At 40.8% G+C, this 19,131-nt stretch overlaps 1 protein-coding gene across 1 annotated transcript in view; it reads left to right on the plus strand.

Moving 5' to 3' along the window:
• The window catches only part of ank3b (ankyrin 3b), a 155,168-nt gene that overhangs the window by 133,612 nt on the left and 2,425 nt on the right, over positions 1–19,131 (plus strand). The window contains exons 41-49 of the mRNA XM_037691560.1: positions 1,227–1,301; positions 3,918–4,049; positions 5,964–6,107; positions 12,584–13,226; positions 13,304–13,460; positions 14,401–14,484; positions 16,082–16,165; positions 16,295–16,516; positions 18,342–18,413. Coding sequence (XP_037547488.1) covers positions 1,227–1,301; positions 3,918–4,049; positions 5,964–6,107; positions 12,584–13,226; positions 13,304–13,460; positions 14,401–14,484; positions 16,082–16,165; positions 16,295–16,516; positions 18,342–18,389 — 1,589 coding nt within the window. The 3' untranslated portion in view covers positions 18,390–18,413. The remainder of the gene's footprint in view (positions 1–1,226; positions 1,302–3,917; positions 4,050–5,963; positions 6,108–12,583; positions 13,227–13,303; positions 13,461–14,400; positions 14,485–16,081; positions 16,166–16,294; positions 16,517–18,341; positions 18,414–19,131) is intronic.

Genomic DNA, 19,131 nt, shown 5'->3' on the forward strand with positions numbered 1-19,131 from the left:
GGACTAATGCTGGCCTCACCTGCCGTGTTCATGACAAGATCATGAAACCAACCTACTCCAGATATGATTCTATGGCATCCATGGCCATCATGGTAGCTTGGCGCTTAGCTCCATAATGACATAGTTTGAGAGACTTATACCAAAGTGGGTGAACAGAGCATGATTAGGGTGTCTAAGGGACATGGAAAGCAACAGGAAACCCTTATTTTCATGTAAGAGCCTAGCAGCATCAGGATTGCCTTCATGCCGAAGGAGATTTTCTACAGTTTGTTAGTTTAGGTCATTGACCTCACAGCAGTGTCATCATCTTGTCTGAAGGGACTGAAATTACAAGTGAGCTTAAGAACAATTCATGATAACGCCTTTCAGTCTGCATTGCTCTCTCTTGACATGAAGGGAAAAAGATGAGCTTTGCAAGCAACACATTTAAGAAAAATAATGTAGCGTGTAGTTCTTAGACATTGTATAGAAAAGACAAAACATGGAGTCTCGGCTAAAGAACATGTGGATCTTATGTGTTCAGCATTTTAAAACCAGCTTATTTTAGTCCCTAATATTTCTTGATTGTGTCTTACTTAATGATAAAAATAATTACATATAATAGAATTGCCTCGGTCATATAGTTTTTATATTTTAGATATTAAGTGATTATCAAATACAAGCTCTGGCTATTTAAAGAAAATGTGCCAAATAATCCTGGCCGTGGTTATTTTTGAACAAATATTCTTGACTCAAAATAATCAGAGATTCATTTTTTTTATTTTTGCACAGATTAAACAAAATGAATGTAAACAGAGCTTTTCAGAGGAGCATGAGGGGTTTTGTGCTCAGCTTACCTCTTGGTTTTTGTTTTATATTGAACAATCAGGTGAGACGTGTAGCTACTAAACTCAATCGGTTATTCTGTGAAGTTTGAGGAGAGTCTGGTCAGAAAAGCTGAGACCTGGGACAGTGAATACTTTTAATAAGAACAACACATCAGAAAAATTCAGCCGCTCTTGTTTCAATCAGTGATTATTATTATTCAGTTTCTCACTGAAGTCTTGGATTTTATTTGCATGATCGTAAACGCTCCGTTCACTATCCCAATCTGTTTCTTTCATTAAATATTAATCCCTTTGGGATTCGTTTTGTATATTTGTGAACCACATCTAAACCATTTGAGGACTGTTGTCATTATATCACATTAATTGTTTGTATCTCACCTTTCCTGCGTCCTTGCTCAGGCCCTCAGAGCCCCTGTGAGAGAACAGATGTCCGCATGGCGATAGTAGCCGACCACCTCGGCCTCAGCTGGACTGGTGAGCCTCCAAGCCTTCACTAAAAAACCAGGAAGAACCTTAAAATCTACCAGTAAAACAAATCCAGATTTGTAGTTTTAAAGTGTTTGCTGCCATCTAATGGGTATTTAGTATAAATTACTGTCTTCGAAGTACTGCAGTGTTTGATCAGGCATCTGGTACCAGGTCAGCAATAGATTGTTTTCCACCTTTGGGATTTTAGGGGTGGGGTCTCTGTTGCTTTGTGCTAAATTTCCCATAAATCTAATATTTTGGAAGTTTTGTTGTTTTTTGAACATTTTTGTGCTACGGTTAGGGGAATGTGGGTGTCAAGAGTCAAAGTAACACACGTGCATGTCAATGCCAGGAAGAAAAATTTCCAGCAGAGCAAAAATTTTTATCTGCCAATGGTCATAATGTTATGGCTAATTACTGTAGAGTCAAATATATACTGTAACACCAAAAGTGATTAAATAAAGCATCAGAAGATGCTTTCTAATGTAAACATTTGTGAATCGTGCAACATGGTGGATTTTAGGATTAACTAATTGAAACGGATTACAGATTATATTCTGAGTGGGCTTCACACACACAGCGGTTGTATTTATTTTCTGTCAGCAGTGATGGGGGCGCGGTCTCTGCAGTTCAGTTGGAGCTTGGCGCTGCAGCCCTGCATCCCACGCAGGCCTGTGTGCGTGCAGCGGGCCGTGCACGGCTCTGTAACCATGTATACAGTTCAGGTGTAGATGTGTTTCTGTCTGTCCGGTGTAGTGGCCCAGGACTCGGATCAATAATTGATGTTGCAGAGCTGCAGTGAACACCGTGTTCTTCACAGATCTCCATCTGCAGCGTCTCACTGCGTCACTGGCAGGATCTGAACCACTGCTGGCAGCTAATGGACGTCTTTTAAATTGTGATAATATTTAATTGAGAGAAAAACTGTCCTTTAAGTCTCTTAGTTGGGACGATGGAGCTTTAGGGTCACACTAAGAAAAAAAACTAAAAGCCATAAAATTACGAGAATAAAGTCGTACAAGACTTTTTTTTTTTTTACAGCTCTTGTTTATTTATTTTTATCTTTTTCGACGAGTCCACGACATGACCTGTCAATCAATCCAGTAGACGTGTCAGCAAATGACCAATCCGAAGCTAAATGCTCCTTACCTGCAGAGCTGCGCTGCAGCCCATCATAGCGTCTCACCTGACTGTAAGCAGGTTCAAAGTCCTGATACTGATAATAATTTGATGCCGATGTGCTAATAGATAATCTGTCTCCTTATTTGTAAAACCAATACTAGGGATGCACGATATTGGATTTTTGGCCGATATGTTGAAACTTATTTAGCCAATACCGATATTTTAGATACATTTCTTTGTCAGAACATAGCCCTCTTATTTAGGCTTATTTGCTACAAAAATTGTGCAACAGCTATAAGAGCTGGTGACATATATTCAGTAATAGACATATATGTATAGCACTTTAACTTATATTAAATGAACAGTGTTAAATGTTATTTATTAGCATTAGTCACCTGCGATGCTGTCTCACTTGTGGAGGTTTGTTCCAGGTTCCTATAGCTGCAGTGTGGGATCCTCTGCACCCTTGTGCATGAAGGACAGACTTTTTAAGTTCAAAGTTTTTGTCTATCCATTGTGCTGTAAGACTAATCATGCTAACGGGGCTAACACGACGTCCAAATGCCTGTGGTAAAACTCACCCAACGAGTCGTGCTATCGGCTATTAGCTTCTTGGAATGACGTCGGAAATAACGGCTTGTAACTCGGGTAACGTTACGTCGGAAAAATATCTTGGACTGCGGACGATGTAGCGAGGTTCAACGTAGTCCATAAATCTTCGGAATCCGACATCCTCACCAACGAAAAATAAAACTTCCACACCGCCATTTTGAATTTTCCTCTCTGCCGCGATATCTAGTAGACGCACGTGACGTCATCGCGTTGTGCTGCCGCTGCAGTCAAAAACAGAGCCTTTTATATCGGCGAGTTATTTTAATGGAATGGCCGATGTCCGATATTGAAAATTATCGCTAATATCGGCCGATACCATGGCGATAATATTGTGCATCCCTAACCAATACCAAAGTATAACTTAAGATGTTCAACATTCTTCATTTTACCACATTTAAAATGTGGTCAACCCTGTTTTATCGTGTCGGAGTTCGGATAATATTACGACTCATTTAGCTTCGGATTGGTCATTTGCTGACACGCCTACTGGATTGATTGACAGGTCGTGTCGCGGATCCGACTCGTGGGAAAAAGTAAAAATAAATAAACGAGAGCTCTAAAACAAAAATTCTTGTACGGCTTTATTCTCATAAAATTAAGACTTTATTCAACTTTATTCTCATAATTTTATGGCTTTTAATTTTATTTTTGTCTTAGCGTGGCCCTAAAGCTCCGTCGTAAGTTGGACAAGTGTAAACTCGAGAAGTCGTTTAGGTTTAACTTAGGAGTGAATCTGCTGCTAAACACAAACAGTGCGAGTAAAAGTAGGACGTTTCTCACCTCGTACTTTTTTTACTGATCTTTGCAATGAGTACCTTTTTAGCACAATGTCGTGGCTGTTTATTTCTAAATAAAAGGCTCTTTTTGTGGTGGTTGCTGCTGTTACAGAGCTGGCCAGGGAACTGGATTTCTCTGTGGAAGAGATCAACTTGATCAGAGTGGAAAACCCCAACTCCCTGACAGCGCAGAGCTTCATGCTGCTAAAGAAATGGGTGCACAGGGATGGTAAAAATGCCACAAGTAAGCAAAGTGTGTGTGTTACTGTACATGTATGTGTGATAATGAGCTTTAGATCTTCATGTCAGAAGACAAACCCTTTGAGTCACTGTGGAGAGTCTGATGATTCAATCACAAGTGGACATTTTTACATCCAGGTGTGACAGAAACCAGAAAGTTTTTGTTTGCTCGCTTCAACAACAATCACAAGAGGCCATTTGGCTGTTTTAGAAAAGCTGGCAGAAATTAAATTTATTTGAGAATAAACTACATTTGGACACAAATAGGCGAGATATAGGACAGTAATGCTGGACGTGTGTGCTCATTCTCTAATATATACAAACCATTTTTTCAACACAACTCACAGGATGCGATAAATCCCTCCTAAACCTTATTGAGCCTTTTTTCCACTCAGGTTCTCCTCCAAGGAATACAATGTAGTATAAGGAATATAGTATAAGGCAGCACCTGTTATTATCCACATGACAAAGGTTTCTTAACTTTATATCTTACCGTCAACTTTAATGCGTCCCGAACCGCATCGTGTACCCCCACAAATATATCAAAACAACCGGCTTGGCACTGTCATGTGTTATTACTTCTATTGGCGTTTCGAGTTACCATGGCGACGTAATTTGCAAACAAAGACGCCATTTTTCCCAAACAAAACACCTGACAGAACACTCCTCACGCTAACTGCTGCTGTGAAGTCACGTGACTTAGTGTGTGGAGGCCCCTGAAGAAATCTTGGAAAGTCACTGTTGGATTTGTTTGAAACTCACAGAAAGTAATCATCAGATGTATCTCTAGACCCGATTTACTTTTGGAGCCATTTTGGTTCAAGATGGCTGCCACAGCTACCTCAGAAAACTCAAAGTTGACTATAACTCAGTTATTCTTTGAGATATTGAGCTGAAATTTTGGTATGGTCTTTGCTGAGGACGAATTGTTATACATGCCTAATGTAAATTACAAATTCAAGATGGCCGTCTTAGCTAAAAGGGAAAAAATATAACTCAGAAATTTGTGTGTGATGATGCCTGACAACGATGCACAACACATATTGAATTCAAATCTAAAAATTCAAGATGGTCACCAAAGCTAATTTCAAATGTCTGTAACTCGGACGTTTTTAGAGCTATTCAGCTGAAATTTGGTGTTTTAGTAGCTGAGAACAATCCCTAATAGACTCTGATTGCAAATCATAATCCAAGATGGCCGTCTGAGCTAAAAAGGAAAAATACTATACAGCAAATCAGCCATTTTTAGACTTATTAAGCTGAAATTTGGTGTGGTTGTAGCTGAGAGCAATGCCCATTACTGAATTCAAATAAAAACCCAAGATGGCCACCAGTGCTACATTTAAATGGTTTTAACTCAGCTACTTTTATGCACATAGAGCTGAAATTTGGTGAGATTATAGCTGAGAATGTCCCCCATCCCATACTGAATCCAAATAAAAAATCCAAGATGGCCACCATAGCTTAAAAAAAATGACTATAACTCATTGATTTATTTTATTTATTTATTTTTGCCATATTGAGTTGACATTTGGTATGTTGGTAGCTGAGACTGAACTCAAACACTTAAGTACTGTCAAATATAAAATTTTAAAATGGCCGCAACGTGGCAGTCCCCGTCAAAGTTTCTCCAGGAACTTTCTAGTTATAATTTAATCTGCTCGGGTGCATTTTTGAAGTGAAGACGGGCAGATTTGGACACGTTTCAATCGTTAACGTGGTTTTCAGATAGTCCCAGCTCAGTGAGGTCCACCTGAAACTACGCTACGATGAGAACTAATGAGAACAGCTGCCTTCTTGTGGTTGAATCATTCAGGAAGCAGCAGCCCAGATGTGAACAAGTCCAAAATAACCAAATATGTTATTGTTTCTTGTAATTCCAGCTTGACTTATGTAACTTTTGTGTCTCTCTCTCCAGCGGACGCTTTAACTGCGGTGCTGACTAAGATCAATCGCTTGGATATTGTGACTTTGCTGGAAGGGCCCATATTTGACTACGGTAACATATCAGGCACACGCTGCTTTGCCGATGATAACGCAGTAATCCCGGATCAGTCCGATGGTAAAGTGTAGCCCACCCTAGCTGACTTATCTCTCAGTCTATCCCTTCACCCTCCTTCACTTCCTCTCTCAGCCAAATAGTCAGACAAACAAACATTAGAGCCCAAACTGAATGACTTCATGCTCCAAATAGGTTTACCGAGCTTCGATCAGTCGCAGCGTCAGCAGTGTCTTTCACGAGCTTTTCAAAAACAACAGAAGTGACCCGTTTTAATTGGGTGCAGGAAAATCTGTTCTGTTAAAAGTGCATGAAACTCTTATTAGCGTTTGTTTTCGGAAAATGTTCAAGAGCATGATGAAAGAAGTGATCGTTTTCTCTGTCCCATCTGATAAATGTCATAATAAATTAGATTTATGGAGCTCATTTCTCAGATGAGACGGCCCCTTTTTCATTTTCTTACAGTCTGTGTACATTTGAAGCAGATAACTTTGATTTAATGCATTTCCTTCTTTCAAGTGCTACTAAAACACAGAAACAGAATTACCGTAGGACTAATACCTAATTATGGCATGTATTTGTTCAAGACGTATGTTTGTTTTTTTCACCTCTCCCCTCTATTTCTCTCTCTCCTCTTGAATGAAATGTGGCAGTAATATCTGGTTTTGTTGAACTCACTGAGGACTGTTGTTTTTCCTCTTTTGTCCTGAGCTGCATGCTTGAGATCTTGATTTGCAATAGTTTGCGCAGCATCCCAACCAGTGCTCGAAGTGGGGAGGGGGAGGGGGGGTGACTAAAGCGCATTTTGCCCAACAGATTGAAAAATCAAAACAGTTTTCCTCTTTAAATGCAGAACATAGAGGCATCAATCCAACCACAGAGGATTCCCACCATAAGCGGACGCAGGCTTCATATTTAAGCTATGAGGTCTATTGACGTCATCGCATCATTAAAAAATGAAACGAGTTACGTTGAAGTCTAAAGTTATTAACTTGTGCTTGAATTAAAGTAGGATTTTACTGGTTTTTAAGTCATTTTAAACTGCGTCTTATCTTTTTTTTAATGAAGATTTAAACAATTCAGCAGCTCCTGGTTTCTTGAGGGGTGCTATAGACCAGTGCTATTCAACCGACGGTCCGTGGGTGACTCCAATCCGGTCCACCAGTGAGTTAATTAAAAACATAAAATAAAATTCAGGAAAAAAACCTGTAAATTTCACTGTATACGTCACAGTTTTTTGCATAAATTAGCATGTCTGCAACATACAGTGGAGCAACTTATTTGTTTTTTTTTCCCCATATTTATAACCCAATTTTTGGCTGAGATCTAATAATTTCATTCATTCTGACATGGAAAATATTAAACACTACCATTTTCAGCCACTAGAGGGCTCTCGACTAATATGGCAAGCCAAGTGTCTCATTAATAGGTAAAAGTGGCTATTAATGAGACACTTGGCTTGCCATACAGAGCCACCTACGTCCTCTTATATAGACTATCTATGATCCTGGATGGTCACTTGGAGCAGTTCGGTTTGGTAGGCAGGGCGATCGGTTCTGTTGACCAAACGGGGTGCCCTCCTTGTATAATGGCAGGGGAAACACTGCATTCAAATTAGGCAGACCACCATTGCATTTTCTCCCCTGTATCAACAAAATAAGATAATTAACTGCTGGATGTCCGGCCCCTGAGCTGCTGGCTTTCTGTAACTGTGGCCCCCTGAGCAGTTTAGTTGAAGAGCCCTGCTATAGAATAACGATTTAATTAATTTACTGTTTCTTCTGCTCAAGACTGGCACCAAAATAAAGTGGTGTAATAAATGACAGAGAAAAATTTTCCTACAGGGATTCAGTGTACTGGGTGTTCGTCCAATTTGATGAATTCAATACATATTTATTAAAGTTTTTCTATGAAACGCTGGCGATTGTTGATCTTCAGTGATATTAATGATTCGTCTGTCAGGTCTTAATATTTATTAGAGATGCACGATATTGGATTTTTAGCCGATATCCGATATGTTAAAACTTCTTTGGCCGATACCGATATTTTTTTTATACATTCCTTTGTCAGAACATATCTCTCTTATTTAGGCTTTTTTTTTTTTTGCTACAAAAATTGTGTAACAGCTGAAAGAGCTGGTGACATATTCAGTAACAGCCAATGCATAGCACTTTAACTTATATTAAATGAAAAGTGTTAAATGTTATTTATTAGCATTAGTCACCTGCGATGCTGTCTCACTTGTGGAGGCTTGTTCCAGGTTCCTATAGCTGCAGTGTGGGATCCTCTGCACTCCTGTGCATGAAGGACAGACTTTTTAAGATCAAAGTTTTTGTCTATCCATTGTGCTGTAAGACTAATCATGCTAACGGGCTAACACAATGTCCAAATATCTTTGGTAAAACTCACCCAAGTGCTATCGGCTATTAGCTTCTCAATGATGTCAGAAATGACGGCTTGTAACTCGGGTAAGGCTACGTCAGAAAAATATCTCAGACTGGGGACGATGTAGCGAGGCTCAACAGAGCCCAAAAATCTTCAGAATCAGACATCCTCAACTAAAAACAAAACTTCCACATCGTCGACATTTTGAATTTTTCCTCTCCGCCGTGATCAGATCAGGTAGGCGCGCGTGACGTCATCACGTTGTGCTGGCGCTGCAGGTGTCCTTGTCACTGGGTTGTCATACAAAAACTGCATCTTTTATATCTGTGAGTTATTTTGATGGAATAGTCGATATTGAACTTTAACGCTAATATCGGCCGATATCGATACCATGCCGATAATATCGTGCATCCCTAATATTTATTGTTTCAAAGGAGTGCTGCGGTCTTATTTCTTCCAGGCCAGTCAAAGTAGAGAGATTGTTTTCCCCAAAAAGAGGAGGGAACGTTGGACAGAGGCAAACCTTCACTTAAATTACCAACAAACACGTTTTCTGTTCACTTGCAGTAACGATCCTCCTCTCTGGGCCTCTGATCCACCGTCATATAATTTAATTTACATTCCAGCACACCCAGCTGTGAATCCTTGTGCTCAAACTTTTCACCAATCATTGTTCCTCACTCGTCACCTGATCCCCAGAATCTGACCCGATCAGAAGTGACTTCCTGTTTTAAACCAATGTCCTGTGGGTAATGTAGTTCGTATGATACAGCTGGTAAAACCAACTGGGTACCGCTGGTCTACTTCGAGCACTGACCCCCAAATTGTGTCCAACCAGAAGAAACTTGAATTTCATGATCTTCTTGAAGTCATCTTGACACAAAGATCAGTGGTTTTCCCAAACCAATAAGATCTTTGTAAAAATAAAAATAAAAAACGGTTTCTAAATTTTAACTTTTAGCAGCTTCAAGTAAACCACCATGCATGGCTGTAGCTTTGTGTGACCGGCTGCCTGCTCTGGAGTTTTTAACATAAACAATTCTGAAGCCTTTTCAGCTCGTCTAAGAGCGTTGACCACAAGACGACGCTCAGACGAGTTGAAGCGGCGTTGTTTTTCAGTGTGCGGTCGGTGTGTAGTTGTGCTCCGTCACCGCTGTCAGCCGTCTCCTGGGTTCCTCCAAGCCTCCCGTCCTCTGGGCTCCTCTGCAGCAGACTCGCCTCCTGCTCCTCCTCTTCCTCTTAACGTCTACAGCAGCTTCTCTTCCTCTAACAAGCTAACTCCCATGATGCCTTTTGCTAACCTCAACAGCTTCTGGATCAAATCACAGCTTCTGCTGATTAGTAAAGGCTTAAAGTAAATCAACCATTTGCTGCAAACGCACCTAAAACCACTTGGGTGCAGAAAACAAGGCTATTCCTGTTTGTTTGTGCTGCTTCGTTTATTTATTTATACGTTTTAGCTTCTACAGCTGCTTTTGTAACTATTTCACAGCTATAAAAACCTTGGATGTAACGTGTAGAACCAGTCCTCCTACAGGATGTAACTAGATTTGCCATCACGTTGAAAGCTGCTGACCAGGAAGATTTACGCTGCTTATCCGTCCAGATAAGCGATGCTTCGTCCCTGCAGCTTCTTGAAGCATCAAGATTTCATTTTTCACATCTGTATTGTATTTCTACACATCTGTTTGTCTTCTCATCTGATTACTAACTTGTTTTGTGGTTCTTGTTTTGTCTCTCGTGTGTTTAAAAACAGCGTTTGCTCCAAAAGTTCTTAAAAGTCTGACGCTTCCCCTGTGTCCTCAAACGCCTCGTTCTCCTCTACTTGAAGCTCCTGCTTTCTCCTGTTCTCCTCCTCACTCATGCCAAAGCACCCCTACTTTTCCTTCCTCTGTCTTTCGCTTCCCATCTCCCCCTCCCACGCCTCCTGTTTACCTCCTCCCCATCGCTCCTGTTCTCCCTCACTTCTTCACCCTGCCTTACTCCCCTCCCTCCTCTCCTCCAAGTTCTTTCAGCTGCTCCTCATTCTTCTTCCCTCCTGATTTCTCTCCCTCTGCCCTACATTTGCCCTTGTCTCCTCTTTTCTCCTCCCTTCCTCCTCCCATTCTTAGCTCAGCTTCTTGTTCCTCCTCCTCAGCAGCTGTTCAGTCACCTTGTTCCTGCACCTCTATGCCCGTAACTCCTCCCACCTTTCACTCCTCCCCTGCCTCGTCATCCATACCTGTTTTTGCACCTGCAACTCCTTCTCTTCCCTCTCCCACTTTCATATGTGCCACTTTTCAACTTCAGAGTCCTCCGATTTCTGAACGTTGTGCAACGTCTTCCCCTTCATCCTCCCCTCCCCCCTCCCCCCTTCCTCCTGGTGTCCCTCCGTACTTCAGACGTGATCGTTCCATCCCAGAGGTTTACATTTAGATATTTGCTCCTCTGCCTGTTGTTCAGAAGAAGAAAAAAAAAACTACCAGATGAACACTCGGAGCTGAGGTTAGGTTTGATTTAAAGTTTTGTAATGAGGATCAAAGGTTATGCACAGTGTTTGGTTTGTAAACCAAATGATGCCGGAACACGCATAGTGGGGGTGGGTGGGTCTGGGGGTCCTCCCCGATAAAAATTTTAATAAAGTAGATGCCATTTCCTGCATTCTGGTGTATTTTAACGGGTTGTTAAGTAAACACTTGATTCAATAACTATTTTAGAGACCAACAAGAAGTAACCTGACCTACAGCTCCCCCTGTGTGAATAGAGCACGCTCCGCTTCTCTCACGCATCCTAACTTAAATTAAGCCCTGGTTATGCACCTACATTACTGACCTACATGGTACCGTTTGCACACAAACCCTCCGTGCCATCTGGATGGGGAGGACAACAAGTGAATGATCCTAAATTTAAGGTGGTTTGTCTCATCAAGCATCTTTAATAATCATTGGTGCCATCATTTTTTGCACATTTCCAAAATAAAGAAATAAAACTGCTGCAGTATATAAGTAAATCCAGTGACCGAAATGTAGATTTGCAGTGGACTGTTTCTGGGGTAAACAGTTTACCATATTTTGTCCATTCAACGTCAACAGGAAACAAAAATGAAACCGTTTGGATGAACTTGTTCTTGTTAAATTTGATGACCTACAGCTCCATCCAGGCTTTAAAATGTCGACCGCAGAACAACTTTTTTTACGTTTTAGCTCTGGTCTTTGCCCCTCCCGTGCAAAATGTCGGTAATATCAGATGCATAACCTCACTAAATTAAATCTGTATGTAGCATTAAGTGTTTTTACAGAGGCTTGCTTGACAGTATTAGTACAACTGAGTACTAGTTTGACTTTAGTCCTGGAGTTTTTCTTGTCTAGTCTGTTGGACATTTGTTTCTCTCTGTCTTCATCCCTGTTTCGACTGTGTGCTTATTCTAGGAGGTTGGTTCAAAAGTCACACAACGTTTGTTAAATTTTAAACTCATGCAGCAGAACAACACAGGAGAACGACAAGACTTGGACGTTTTCAGTGTTTAAATATGTAAAAATTGTCTGGAAACAATAACTTTCCCGTTTTGATGACTCCTGAGCAAAGATCGGTTTTATTTTAGCCGCTAAACTTTCTATAAATTTGATCAGCTGTGCAAACATGTGACAGATTATCTATGATAAATATTTCCCTCTCTATGCTCTTTTGGTCCATTTTGATATATTGCTATTAAAACACCTACATTAGCAAATAAAATGTTAAAGTTGAACTTCCAAATGATATGATGAAATGACGGATTTACTTAAAAGTAAAGGGCAGAATTAAAATTGATAAATCGAACTTTACCTCTGACCATGGCCGTGGTCATGACCACCCAGAAGGGAGGGTAGAGCGCATGATTTGCTTGTGAGGTCAGTTTAAAAGCTTCATCATCTGCACTTTTTAACTTAAACTGAGGTGAAAGCCGTAACAGAAGTCTCGTTAAATTACTTTTCGAAGTGGTAATCTGGTGACGGCTTGTTCTGCTGCCTGCTTAGATAAACTCTGTCAACGTGTGTTTTAATTGTGTCTTCTGAACATCAGCCTTGTTTAAATGTTACACAAGTGTTTTTCATTTCATCACCTCCACAACTTTACCTCTCCCTCTCTCCTTCCCTCATCCATTCTCTAATCCTTTACTCCTGCCATCGATCCAGGGTACCACAATTATGATCTGGAACTGAAAACCCCAACAGACCTCACCTACGTCCCCCCTACCCCGCTGCGCTCCGACGAATTCTTTAGCGAGGGCGATGCTAGTGTAGAGTCCCCTACCAAGACCTCGCTTAGCAGACCTAGTGACCTCACCCTCGCACAGACCACCAGCCCTGAACCCTCCACAGGGGTCCAACGCCCTGGCTTGGCGCCTCCCATTGTTGGACCTGAAGACACAACCCTGACTAGAGGAGAAAGAGTCGTCTCTGTGGAGATGCCAGACAACGACAGAAGGGCTGCAGAGCAAGTAAGGAGGACAGAAGATGTGATCGCAGGGCATCGAGTCTCCTCAGAGAGTCAGGAAGGGAACCTAAAAGGTGCCGTACGCACCAGTTCTGGAAATGAAAGAGAGGAAGAAGAAGAGGAGATGACTCAGGAGAAGCTGAAGAGTCTGCTGGAGGATATAAAGCTGGAGGGAGGCATGGAGGAAGAGGAGATGACCGAAGAGAAGATGAACGCGATCCTTAAACAAGTACGACAAGCAGAAAAAGGCATGTCTTCAGTTCCAGGTTGGAGAGGCGAGGCGTCCGGCGCCGCCTTGGAGTCGGCAGCTGTTGGACACAGCCCCAGCACCGAGGAGGCCAGGTAGGGTCTGAACTGCTCTTAAAAAGGTTCAGTCTGCCAGTCCAGATGTTACTTGATGGAATCTCCGTTTAATTCAGCGCCGAAAGTCCAACTGATTCACTGGAGCAGCCGCCGGCTCTGAACGGAGGCGACAGAGAGACCGCCAAGAAGAAGACGCCTCAGGAGGACAGGAGCACAGCTGGACCAAGCAAAGGACGGGAAGAGGGAGGCAACAAGACCCAGCACAAAGTCCAGGTAAAAATCACTAGAACAACTTACCGTAATTTCCAGACCTGAATATAAGCCACGCCCACTAAATAAATAAAAAACTTGTACATATATAGGCTGCACTTATGTATAAGCTGCAGGTGTTCACGTTGTAACATGAGATATTTACACAGAAAAACTTTTTAAACTTTTAATTAAATACGTACCAGTAACATACACAATACGTACAGTACATGTTTTTTTCTGAATAATCCCAGCTGGTTTTAAAAAATACAGTAGTCTACCAGGAAAAGTCATTGATCTTCATCTTGCTCCTGTGCTCTAAAACCAATAAAGTCGTCATCTTCAGGGGCACAACGAGGGGGAAACTACCTGCGGGGGAGGGATTTTACCAAGTTTCATTGATCCACTATGAGCTGTTCGGTAATTTCATTGGTCAGATTTTTTGTTTAACCTTTATACATAAAGGTTAAACAAAAAATACAGGTAGACTCATTGAGTCCCAAAGACCCACCCCCCAAGAGAGACGTGTATTGGGCAGCTATGTGAGCCCCCCAGGTGTGACGAGGTTAAATGTTTTGGCGACATGAACCTTGTTACCTTGTCTAAAAGAAAAATCCATAAATGAGCTGCACCATTGTTCAAAATGTGTGAAAAAAGTAGCGGCTTATAGTCCGGAAATTACGGTACTTCCTTTCATTATCTCAACTCTTTTTATGTGCTATATAAATAAATTGACATTGACATTGACATTGACATTAAATCTTGTTAAATCTCGTGATTTCGGATAAACCTTCAAACATATTTTGGCTGAATCAAAAAATCCCCTAAATCATTTTAATTCAAACTGGTGGACTATCGGACAGAAAGCCCAGTCCAGCAGTCCCTTACTTCAAATGGTCTACTATGAGACGAGAATGGTTTGCACACACTGGGATTATTAATGTTACTGGGCTGCCTTCACCAGGAGAGCATCGGAGCTGACGAGTCCAGCTCTGATGGGGAGACCACCGTCACCACCAGGGTGTACCACAGACGGGTCATACTGAAGGTTTGTGAGGCCTTGGTGTGCGTCCAGAGTATGAAGTCTACACAACAAAAAAAAAGTCTGTGAAAGATGCTTGGAGAGGCTGAACCCAGTCTGTTACTGTGTTTGCTGTGGTGGTTTTGTTCAAGTGTGCCATTTTAGTGGTTGGAGAACACGAGTAGGCTTATTCAAATGTTCAGCGTGCACAGAAAACGTTCAAACTGGTTCAGAGCACCAAAGTCCACCAAAGGTGTTCTGAAGCAGTTTGACATGACTGTCGATGAGGGAGAGGGCGGGCACCGGAGGCCATCTTAGCAGCAACATGACTGTTTGTTTCCACTTTGGTGTAAGCTGTTTGGGAAGGATCAGGTTTGTTTGGTGTTTCCTCAGACTGATGAAGCCTTCTGGATGGAAGGTGAAACGTCTCGGCACAAAAAAACACCATCCAGATGATCTGACTGAACATTGTTGGATTTTATACCTGGGTTACAGAGCATGGACTTTGACATTTAAAATGTAGTTTGATGGAGACTATCTGCTGTAAAAATTCCAAGTAATTACCAGGGGTGTAACAATACATCGATTTAAATCGATATATCGATTAAATATTCAATTATATCGTGGCAAAACTAAAACATGGATTCATATCGTCAACTTTAAAATACGCTTTTATTTTTAAATTCCAAAGGCACGTCTGTGTCACCATTTCCGTGCGCGGCTGCGCTCTGCGGCCGCCTCAGCAACATGGCAGACGAGGTAGAAAACAGAAAATGAAATTCACTCTCCTGCTGGATTTAAATCAACTCTGTGGAAATATTTTGGATTCCAGCAGAAGAACGGCTCTACAGACAAAACTCATGTCGTACGCAACAACAGGTGCCAGTGGGAGTTCAAATACTTGGGGAAAACACAACAAATGTGGCCGTTCACCTGAACGCACTGGGCACTTTTAATTTAACTGGTTTCAAAAATGCACTTAAACAAGTGAGACTATACTGAACAGGTCATTTAGTTTTATTTTTTCATTAATTAAGAAAAAAAAATATTTTTTTTTTATTTAAATGCCTGGTGCCTGTAATAACAGAAATAAAATAGTTAAATCATATTTGATTTTTTTTTTGTAAATTTATTTATATGTAAATGAGATGGGCATTTGATATCACAATATATCGAATAGAATCGAAATCGTATCGTGACCGACTGATATTGAGAAAAATCGTATCGTCATACAAACAAATCGATGTAATATCGTATCGTGGTAAAGCTGTTGATTTACACCCGTAGTAAATAGTTCTTTTGGTGTTGCTTGTTTCTATAAATCCAAACATCCTGCAGATAAGCGTCTGATGCTTTGAGGTAACGTTTCATAACTCAAGCATGGTTTTCGTGCAGTGGTGAATGAGTTGCTGCTCGGTTTTTATTGGCGACTGAAGAAAAGTGTAAACTAGTTGTTTCTGTTCTTTTAAAGCTGATTTGAGTTTGCAAAAAGTGACTGGTGTGATCCTAAGATAAATGTTGCATTAATGGCTGAAAACCAAGCAAAGCGTTAAACTTGCGCCTTCGCCCTGCTTGTCAGCCTTTACCTTTCATTCATCCTGTCATGCTCCAACTTTCACCTCAGGGAGAGGAGGCCAGAAACATTCCTGGACAGTCTGTGACAGAGGAGCAGTTCACAGATGAAGACGGGAATCTGGTCACCAGAAAAGTAATCTTCCTCATCCTCCTTTACCTCCTCTCTCTTCCTTACCCACAATCACATCTCCTCATTTTATTCCTTTATTTTTCCTCTCAAACATCTCCCCCACCTCCTCCTGACATGCGTCTGCCCCTACAGGTGATCAGAAAGGTTGTGCGCCGAGTTTACAACTCTGAGGAAAAGAGGGAATGTGAAGGCCCAATAGTTCCAGCGGGGGAAGAAGCTCCTGGTGGTGTAGTAAAAGGTGAAGCAGGTGCTGCTGCTTCAGCGGCAGCAGGAAACAAGGGTGGGAAGGGCAAGAAAAGAGGCAAGCGTTCCCGACAAGGCCGCAAGGAGGAAGCCCAGAGAGACAAACCGGAGGTTGGCGTTAGACAAACCGCCTCGCTCTGTCAGATTAGTAATCAGAGCTTAACTGCACCTGCATGGCGCCCTAACCGTGTGAAAACACTAAACCGCTGTCACAAGGTCAATCAAGGTCAAAGTTAACACACGGCCTTTGCTTGTCCGGGCCGTAACTTCTGATCCAATAACTCGAGCGAGAAAAAGTGAATAATCAGAATCCCCCATCATTTTATATACTGTAATCCTCTGCAGTGCAAAACTGACAAACTTCTGGATTATTTTATTTTTTTTTTCCACTGAATGAAAAATGTTCTTTATCTAAAACATCAACCGTACAACGAAGGATAGACTCAACCTTGTGCATGTTCTGGTTTTGATTTTAAAAGTTTTCATATTTACTGTAGGTTATAAGTGCAGTTGATAGTTAAGCTAATTGCTCTTCAAAGCACGAGCGAAGAAAACACTTCTGTCCTCTAAAATCACGTTTGTGACGGATGCTACATTAAGTGTGACACCTTGTCACGCATCAAGCGAACATTGTTCATGTTGCACAATAGTAATTATTATTTTCAGTAGGGATATTGGGTTTTTGGCCGCTATGCCGATAAGTTAAAACTTATTTGGCCGGTAACCGATTCCAATACCGATACCGATATTTTAATATACTTTCCTTTGTCAGAACATGTCCCTCTTATTTAGGCTTTTTTGTTAAAAAAAAATTGTGCAACAGCTGTAAAAGCTGGTGACATATATTCAGTAACAGCCATATGCATAGCACTTTTAACTTATGTTAAGTGAAAAGTGTTAAATGTTATTTATTAGCATTAGTCACCTGCGATGCTGTCTCACCTGTAGAGGATTGTTCCAGGTTCCTATAGCTGCAGTGTGGGATCCTCTGCACTCCTGTGCATGAAGGACAGACTTTTAAAGTTCAAAGTTTTTGTCTATCCATTGTGCTTTAAGATTAATCATTAGGGATACACAATATTGGATTTTTGACCGATATTCGATATGTTAAAACTTATTTGGCCAATAACCGATGCTACTTTCGATATTCTCTCCCCTAGACTTACTTACAGAGACTACATAGCTCTCTCTGCTGTGGAATTAAAATACATTATTCTGCATGGAATTTGACCTGCTACCAAATGCAGATGCCAAAAAGGGAGCTGAAAATGATTAAATATATAATATATACTGATATATATAAAAAAAAACCACAGTGCCTTTTTATATATGCGAGTCATTTTGGTGGAATGTCCGATATTTAACTTTTATCGCTAATATTGGTCGATACTGATACCATGCCGATAATATCGTGCATCCCTAATTTTCAGCATTAAAGCACTTTGATTATAATTACTGAAGTATTTAAATGCTCTAAATAAGAACATTTAGTTTTTTTCCTTGAACTTGACTTTGGTTCAATAAATCAGCCTGCAGTTTGTAAACCTTTGTGTTGTTTTCCACGTTGACTTTGGTCAGCACCTGTATGTTCTGACCGAGGTTAAACTCTGGCTTTTAATCTGAGCTGTGTGTACAGCAGGATTATTAAATCCTCTACAGATGTGTTTTAAAGTATGCAGTGGTTTTGATGCGTTTTATATTTGTATGATAACTGTTCCCTTTCTTTGAGCATGTGTCGTTTTGCCTGGACAGATGTAGAAAGTGTAACATAGTTTGTTTTTCTCTTCCTAAACTCGTTTTTCTTGCAGCATGCTGTAGAAACCAAGATCTTGGCTTCATTAACACATACAGCTCATATTTGACTTGAACACAGAAGTAATGTCTATTTTTTTCTCTTTTCATCCGTCTCGTGATCAACCTCGCTCCCCGCACCCAGCCTGGAGATGGCGCCAACAAAAAGCAGGGGAAGAAGAGTCAGTCGTAACAGCAGCGCTCTCAACTAAACCTGGTGAGACGATCGCAACAACTGGACCGTCATCTGTAAATATTCAACACTAAACATGTGAAATATGTCTGGTGCCAAAAGTAAAACTTTCAAACATACTCAGTCATTATATCTATAACCAGATTAAAGATGGCCGCCACCGTAACAAACAAGAATAGCTATGATAATTTTAACAATACTGAGCTAAACTTTGGTGTTATAGTAGCTGAAAGTCACCCCTAACATACTTTGACCTCCAACACATGAGGCAAGATCTTTGTTAGAAAAACTTTTCTGTCAACTATTAGTCTGTTAGCAAAATGTTTCATGAGCCACCCGACTGATTTTAATGAAGAGACTAGAAAGTTCCTGGAGAAACTTTGTCGGGGACTGTCATATTGTGGTCATTGTAAACTTTTGATTTGACAGTACTATGTGTTGAGGTTCTGTCTCAGCTACCACCATACCAAATTTAAGTTCAATTTGGAAAAAAAAATCTGTAAGTTCTAGTCTTTTTTTTTTTTTTAACTATGGTGGCCATCTTGGATTTTTGATTTGGATCCAGTATGTGATGGGGAACATTCTCAGCTATAACCTCACCAAATGTCAGCTCTATATGTGTAAAAGTAGCTCTATATGTGTAAACGTAGCTCTATATGTGTAAAAGTAGCTCTATATGTGTATCACCAAATGTCAGCTCTATATGTGTAAAAGTAGCTCTATATGTGTAAAAGTAGCTCTA

The sequence above is a fragment of the Nematolebias whitei genome, chromosome 17 (assembly GCF_014905685.2).
Source record: "Nematolebias whitei isolate Nwh7 chromosome 17, NemWhi1, whole genome shotgun sequence".
NCBI lineage: Eukaryota > Metazoa > Chordata > Actinopteri > Cyprinodontiformes > Rivulidae > Nematolebias > Nematolebias whitei.